Consider the following 8,508-nt stretch of genomic DNA (forward strand, 5'->3'; position numbering starts at 1 on the left):
TCCGTGCAGTTTTTGGCCTACAGTATTTATTTACATTGGCCTCTCTCCAGCTTATGAGCTATAAAAGCCTCCACCAGTGCAAGGCGTCATTGCTGATAGGTACATCATCTCATCTAGACCGAGTCTTACACAAGGAAAAATGTCTGAATCCGGTAAGTTTTCATTTGTGACAATTTATTTGGAAAATAATTATTTTAATGGAACATGGAATATGCTTTGTGTGTGAATTTACTTTTCTTGTGAATTGAGCGATTTCATATTATTATTACAATAAAACTATATTATGAAAAACAGTTTATGAATAGAAGTATGATAGGTCCATTGTTTATGCCCATTTTATTCGATAGCTTGTTGTGTTAACAATAATGTGTGTGTGTGTCTGCATGTGGGTGTGTACATGCATTTGTGCATGTTTCTGTGTGTGCATGTGTGTGTGCATGTTTCTGTATGCGTGTGCTTATGTGTACATGCATGTTTCTGTGTGCATGTGTTTGTGTGTGCGTGTGTGTTTGTGTGTGTGTGTAAAGCCCTGAGAGTCAGTGCTCTTGACTTCCTGAAGGAGCTCAATGGCAGTTCGCACCACACATCGGACTTCCTGACCTCAGCCCTGACCGTACGGAGGGGGCAGAGCTTTAAGATCTGCCTGCAGCTCAGCAGAGAGCTCAGCCCCCAGGACCAGCTGGTGATTCAGCTCAGCGTGGGTGAGCAGTGCTGTCCGTACAGCATCAGCCACGAGCCAGGCTCAAGAGTACTGCTTCACAGTATAGATTTACCCATTGAATTACTCCAGCCCCCTGGCCATCCTGTCATTGTAGGGCCTGATCCTATTAACCCCTCTAGCAGGAGTTACCAAACCTTTCAGCGTGAAAACGCATTGCTCTGTTATTACATTGTTACTGCTGGGTTTCAGCATTTACAACCGAAAGAGCAGACCTAGTGGGGCAGATTCAGAAATTTTGAATATGACACACTGAGGCGTGTCCTGTTCCCTTTCCTCCCAGGTAATCGCCCCCAGCAGGCTAAAGATACGCTCGTGCTGATCCCATTACGGCGCAACTCAGAAGCAGGGCGTTGGGGAGGCACCATCATTCACGTTTCCCACAAGCAGGTACGTGCGCGGTTAGAGCGAGCCTGACTGAAACATGAATGTGTGATTGTGATGTGTCACGCTGTGTGTTGCCTTAAATACAGTGCGAGGTTGATCTGAGGACTCCACCTAATGCTGTTGTGGGAAAGTACTCCCTCATTGTGAAGATTGGTGATGAGTACACCTACCAACCTGAGCCCAATCACTTCTACATGCTCTTCAACCCCTGGTGTGAAGGTACATTTGTGAAATTTCAGTCAATATTGAAGATTGATTTATTTTACAATTACAGTCAATATTCATTTTCACCATTCCTCCTGGCTCAATGTATACCCTGTGATTTTTTGCTATATAGTGGCAACATAAATGTGTGTGTGTGTGGTGTATGAGTGAGAGAAAGAGAAAGAAAGTGTATGTGCACATGTGAATACTGTATGCCATAACAGAGATTGTGTGTTTGACTATGCCATATATTCCTTGGCTGTGTTTGGCATGTATTAATCTGAATCTGTCGCATGCCACCCACCCAAGGTGACGATGTGTACCTCCCTGATGAAAAGGCCCGTGGCGAGTATGTGCTCAATGATGCGGGCTACATCTATGTTGGCCAAAACAATGCCATCACAGCAAGACCGTGGAACTTTGGTCAGGTATTACAATTTCTACTTTCGATTCACACTGTCATATATATACAAATAGACAACCTTCAGTTGGTAAACATAGACACACACATTCCTATGAATCCGTAGATACATTATACACAATACTCAAATTGACTACAGTTGGCACTGATGCTTGTTATCAAAAATGAGTCAATAATAATAATAATAATAATTTCATTTCTGTTCAGTACTGATGAATGTAAATAATAAATTATATTATTTCATATTGATATGTCACTACTGAACCGAACTGAAGTTTCCTTAAGAAAATGCAAGGCTCTATTATTCAATAATACTTCTTAATCTTGTCCATCATAGGACATTTTAATATCAAATTATTTGAAAATGACATATGACCAGTATGTGCTTGTCTATACCCGTGTATGACCACGCCTGTATAGTGTATGCTCAATAAAAGGGATCATTCACCCTTATGATAGAATATTTGTGGCAGTTGTGGGTTTAATTCCAAACCGTGTGCCCTGTTCTGTGCAGTTTGAGGAGGGGGTGCTGGAGCTCTGCATGGATCTTCTGGATAAGAGAAGGCTGGGCCAAACTGCCAGGAGGGACCCAGTGAAGCTGTCCAGGGCCATGTCTGCGCTGGTAAACTCTGCCCAAAATACCTGCACAGTGTCAGTCCAGTTCAACCAAAATGAAACCAAACAGTGGAATTAAAGCCAAAAGGAAAAATAGTAACAATGTATAACGGCAATAATAGTAATAATAATATTGTAAATAATCCTAGTTTTCTTCCCTTAACCTGTTGTACTTGTAGGTGAACTGTAATGATGACAGTGGGATCGTGGTGGGAAACTGGTCAGGGAAGTACTCCCAGGGGACATCCCCAATGACATGGACGGGCAGCCTGTCAATCCTGCTGCAGTTTGGGCAGAGCCACCACCCGGTCAAATACGGCCAGTGCTGGGTGTTCTCTGGAGTCCTCACTACAGGTACAGTCTCTGTGTAGAGGATTGTGGGGGGCAGGGTAGCTCAGCACATTAAAGCTTAAGTTGCACTCTCTGTCACTGTATGTTTGTTTGTGGGTACAGCAACAGTACTATAGCCATGAGTCAACCCTACAACTTTCTGTTTCTTGTGTAGTTACCAACATGCTTTTGCATTTTTAACCCACTGTGTTAAATTTAAGTACAGTATTGTGAGAACCCCCATATTAGCATCAACCAGGCAATGTTTTACATGTTTTGGGAATAATTTGGGACATTCTATAAATATTTTTCACCGAAGAGTGGATTTTGACAAAAATTGCTTAACTATATTTTTTAGAAATGGCAAATTTGGTGTGTGAGTGGAAATGGCAAATTTGACGTTTTGTCAGAATTATTTAATTTTTTTGGTTGTGAGAATAAATGTTCTACTATTATACATGTAGAGGTTCTCTGACCGCACCAATCTCTTCTCAGTGATGCGCTGTCTGGGGATTCCAGCCAGAAGTGTGACCAACTATAACTCCGCCCATGACACAGAGGGGAACCTGACCATAGACATCTACATCAACAAGCAAGGAGAGCATCTGGACAACATGACTTCTGACTCTATCTGGTTAGAATGAATCATTAATGAGATTGCTGGAACTGAGAAATGCTCTTCACTTCTTTCCCCCGCTGTTGTCTAGATTGCGAATAGGAGATATGATAATAATAGGTATTACATTCAACAAAAAACTGGTATAAAATGTAGTGCAGTGTACAAAGTAAATGAGGGGTTATCAAACTGGCTGATCATATGTACTTGCCTTTGATTCTTGTTGTCATCTCAAGCTCATGTCTCAAACTCACTCACCATATGATCACTGGGAACACCATGTCGGTAGTTAGGCTCTATAGATTGTGCATTCTGTTAGCATTTCCACTGTGATATTGATTCACGCATGGTCTTTTAATGCTTTTATTCTCTGATGGCTAAGAAGTGTAGTGGGTGTAATAAGAGTTTGAGATCTAAATTATCTTAAGTTGGGTTGGATTTTTCCATTGGTAAACCACAGCTCTCCTTTAAAACACTGGAGACATTCTTATGACCAGTTTATCAATCATACCCAAGGTCAATTCTGAATTTTGACAATGGATTTGTGAATGGTTCAGTGCACCCTAACATAGACTGGGAAATGTCTGATTTTTTATTAGTAAAGGTTATGACTTCTGTGGGCCAGATGAAGCAGACTTTAGTGATGCTTGGTGGATGTTTTACGGCATGGGTTTGACTTGACTGAAGGACTGACCCTGCGATTCCTGCAGGAACTTCCATGTGTGGAACGATGTGTGGATGAAACGACCAGATCTGCCAGAGGGCTATGATGGCTGGCAGGCCCTGGATGCCACTCCTCAGGAGGAGAGTGGAGGTAACGCTCACACACTCAGAAACACAGAGATGCACACGTACTTGTACATGCATCCACACACACACACACACACACACACACGCATGTACACGTATACACTTGTGCACCCACTACTACTGACTACTAAGCAAGTACTGCACGTTCATCTCTTGCTCTCTGTCTCTCTCTCTCTCTTGCACACACACTCACTCTCACACACAAACCACCACTAAAGTCCAAATGTATCTTTGCCTAATTTCCCCCTCATTGCCTTTTTTACATGAATGTATGTATACTAGAGACCCTATTTTTTTGTATCTCCTTCCCTTAATACCCCGCTAGATCACAACAATTCTACATTTGCTTGGAAACAAAAACGGTAATTGCAGTGCGTAGGGGATCCGTGTAATATCAAACCCTCTACCTCTCTGTGCAGGACTCTACCAGTGTGGCCCATGTTCTCTCAACGCCATAAAGCAGGGCGATGTTAACCTGGCCCACGACACCACCTTCCTGTTCGCTGAGGTGAATGCAGACCGTGTGGTGTGGAGAGTGGAGGGCCCTGGGAAGGTTACCATGGTGAGGAAGCAGTGTCACTACGTGGGGCGGAAAATCAGCACCAAGGCAGTGGGGCAGGACCACAGAGAGGACATCACTCTGCTGTACAAGTTCCCTGAAGGTGAGGCGTCATCACACAGAGTAGTTACTGGTCTCACAGCATTTATGCCACAACAGGAATTATGCCATTATGAATACTCATCACAGTACTGTACGTATGCTCTGAGTCCCATTCAAATGAAGTGTTCCATCTGTTGGCTGAGAGCAGTGTGTGCTCCAGTACATCTCACAAACATGGTGTGATGCCCTCTGTCACTCGTCATAGTAAGTGTTTTCTCCGGTGTACAGGTAGTGCAGAGGAAAGGAAGGCTTTGGCAAAGGCCTCCGCCATTTGCTCTGCAGCCGGTCCTGAGGAATCTAACAACCTGCAGCTGGAGCTGAAGTCTTCTCTCCCCGCCTACCTGGGCTCCCCAATCAGCTTCTCCATCTGTCTGACCAGCCTGATGCCAAGCCCAATCACTGTCAACCTCACAGCTGCTGCCCAGCTCCAGACTTACAGTGGCAAGCCCATGGCCACAGTAATGTCCCTGAAGAAGGAAGTGACCATTGAGGCACAGAAAAGTGAGTCAGTGGGCTCTTTTTAAATTAACCCAGTATTAGATCTAGGTCCACCATTTTTAAGGAAATTCCAACCCATTAAATGTTCCTTCTAAGAGCTAGAACACTCTTTAATATAATTGGGATATATTTAATTCAGACTTATTTTTTGTTTGATTACAGGCACTACTATTCCAGTGACAATAGAGGCAACAGAGTACCTCTCACAACTGTCAGAGGTGAATGACAACCTGCTTCTCCAAGTCACCGCTATGGCTGAGAGTGGTGACCCCTACTTTATATGCACCGAAGACACCGTCATCGGCTTTGAGTACCCTCCAATTACAGTGGATGTAAGCTTGGGATGGGGTGTGAGAAATGTCCAGTTCTTTGTTGCCTTTTTTTGCAAACTCTGTTTAAATATTTTTAGTGTGTAGTGGTGGAGGTGTTGCTGTGTGAGAAGCAGAGGAAAGGAAAAGCCATCCATAGCAGTCCCCCCACATAGAAGAAACTTATTTGGTTGCAGGAAAATGTCTGCCCTAAATTCAAATTGCTGTGTGGTCACATCTGCTCTCCTGTGACAATTAGGTGTGATACACACTGACATTGTGTGTTATTCACAAAACAGGCCTGACAAGAAAAGGCTTTAGTCATAAACGTCTATTCAAAATAGATCATTCCACACCAAGTGAACCAATGGCTCCCGCCTTATGTCCTCAGATTCAACTCTAAACAGGCATACACAAAATATGCTTTTATGAGTGTTTTTTTTTGCATATTTATAGTGCCAGAATTTGTGTTTAAATTATTATAGGAAGTGCTTGGAGTGTTTTGAACAATTGTATACATGATGCTGTACAAACAACAGGATTTATAGACTTGTAGATGGTACATTTGTGACCTTCGCTGAATTTAGTACCAGCCACAGACACAACAACTTGACCTGCCTGGATGGCCATGTGGGTTAAGTAGCAGCACGCTGCAAGTTATACATTTTATAAAGCAATCATAGGGCTGTCTCTAGGTGTAAAGCTCATTTTGCTGCTAATATGTTTTCTGTCTTAAAAGACAGCTTGAAAATCTTTGTATTCAGACTACTGTTGAAACAAGTTAAACCAGTGTAAACAATGCCCTTTTCTTGAAAATATAACTTAATGTTGAAATGTTAATTTGCAAGTGTATTTTTTGCTATTATTTATGTTTTGTAAACAGGCATAACTCAGAACCTAAGCAGAATTCACAGAAAAAACTTGAACTTTGAGACTATGAGATGGGAGGTTTTACTAAAATTGGCTGTTTTCACATGGAATGACTCCATATCCTTTTCTACAGCTCACAGTGTACCCAAATTTCTAGCTGGATGTTTTGTAGCAATCGAAGGTCGAACAGCAATATCTTACACCCATGTGGTCCTACTGTCTGATGCTGCTGCCATCACACTGCTCTGTATGTGTTTGTAATGCATATCTAAGACCTTAGGTCAAAATGTTAAAGATTAGGTTACCATTAGAGTGTGTGTGAGTGTGTTTGTAATATGCCCATCTGTTATTGTTCTTCAACAGCTGCCAGCTACTGCCAAGATAGGTCAACAATTCCGTGGAACTTTCACCTTTAAGAATACTACGGGTGTTGCCATGGATAACTGCAAACTCCTGGTTGAGGGCTTGGGGCTCTTCAAATTGGCAACCTTCAACGAAGGGTAAGCCTGGATGATATGGCCATATTGAGGGTATATATAGAAAAACTGCCACCCTTCTACACACTGGCAAACTTAACCACAGGTAAGGCAGCTAGAACCTGAGAGCAGTTAGTTAGAGTTGGCTTTTACAGGGAGAATTTGGATGATATTTGCCTTTTTATGAAAAGATAGGGGGATGAAGTCTTGGACTGCCATCTGAGGACAATGAACACCTATAACCGTGTTATGTGTCCCTTGTGAGTCTGTAGTGTGCAGCTAAAAGGCTTAATCCCAACAATGCTTGACATGGCTCTTAATCTGCCAAGCAGGAATGTTTCCCAGTTAATATAAAAACAATACAGATCTTTACCCCATTAATCTGGAAGTCATGCAGAATCTTTGTTCTGTTGCAGGAATATTCCAAATGGCAAGATCTTCCGGTCAGAGATACTTTGTACCCCGTACCGAACTGGAAGGCGGAAGATTATTGCCAAGATCATCTCTGACAAAATCAGTGGTATCATAGCTGAGGGGTTTGTTAATGTGGAGTGAAAAATGACAGACAGGCTTGGTTTGAGAGGATGGAATGGTCTGATGGCGGGGATAGCAGTGTCTAAATAACAAGGTGTGGTCTGCTGTGAGTGTAGTTTACTCACTAATGAGAAAAACGAATGTATTCAATAAAGGGAAAATATCCATATAAGATATGAGAATTACAATTCTAGATTGTAAACAGATGTGTTGTTTACTGCTGTTGTGTGGGGATTTGCTGGTGCTTCTGTTTTCCCCTCGCAGAAACCCTTGCAGATTTTGGGTAAAGGTGGCGAGACCAACTTACAATATTATATAATGATATGGTGAATAGGATACGACACTGGGAATGTATAACCCATTGGGGCTATCTAATTTGTTTCATATGAATTTCATATTGAATAAAATACTTTGTTTTAAAGAAGGTGGTAAATGCTTCATTTTCATCATTGAGAATATCATACAAAGTGAATAAAGAGCAGCGCAGTGTCGGTTTGAAACCTAGCTCTGACAATAACAGGACAAAGCATAGGGTGGCTTACTCGAGCCATATACAACTCCCTGTTTCCCTATCTGCTTATTCCCAGTCAGACTAAATCAAGACATATGAAAGTAAAGTGGACTATCTGCTCTCCTGAAAAAAAAAAATACCATGATTATTTAATGTCTAGACCAGCATATAATGCAAGTGCCGCAGTGGATATAAGATGCTCTGGTGGCACATGGTGGCCCAACACCCAATTCAATGACTTCACGGATAGGTTCCCTCACTATGAGCACCTGGTGGTCGAGCTGCACGTTCACACCTGTTTTCCGTTCTGGTTCCAAAACAGCGACTTCTTTCATCAACTGTGCAGCTACGGTCAGCCTGCGGCTGTTCTCAGAGTGCACAGCTCAACTGGTGGATTATAGGGTAAAAAGAAGCAGCAATCACTTCAAAGGAGAATCTCTGCTAGTCTGCACTGTTCCGAACTGGAGGACAACAATGAGACAGACATGATAACAGGTATGATTGGGCATTCCAAACTAGGGGCGAAGCGAAGAAAATTGAGGATTTTAA

At 42.4% G+C, this 8,508-nt stretch overlaps 1 protein-coding gene across 1 annotated transcript; it reads left to right on the forward strand.

The window, feature by feature from the left end:
• Positions 1–97: 97 nt before the first annotated feature.
• On the forward strand, positions 98–7,872 carry LOC133140078 (protein-glutamine gamma-glutamyltransferase 4-like). Its single transcript, XM_061259637.1, has 14 exons — positions 98–152; positions 528–701; positions 1,002–1,108; positions 1,192–1,324; positions 1,619–1,737; positions 2,245–2,352; positions 2,525–2,699; positions 3,171–3,309; positions 4,002–4,105; positions 4,521–4,763; positions 4,991–5,263; positions 5,423–5,592; positions 6,802–6,938; positions 7,331–7,872. The coding sequence occupies exons 1-14, from the start codon at positions 140–142 to the stop codon at positions 7,467–7,469; spliced, it is 2,034 nt and encodes a 677-aa protein (XP_061115621.1). The 5' UTR covers positions 98–139; the 3' UTR covers positions 7,470–7,872.
• Positions 7,873–8,508: the final 636 nt, after the last annotated feature.

The sequence above is a fragment of the Conger conger genome, chromosome 1, assembly GCF_963514075.1.
Source record: "Conger conger chromosome 1, fConCon1.1, whole genome shotgun sequence".
NCBI lineage: Eukaryota > Metazoa > Chordata > Actinopteri > Anguilliformes > Congridae > Conger > Conger conger.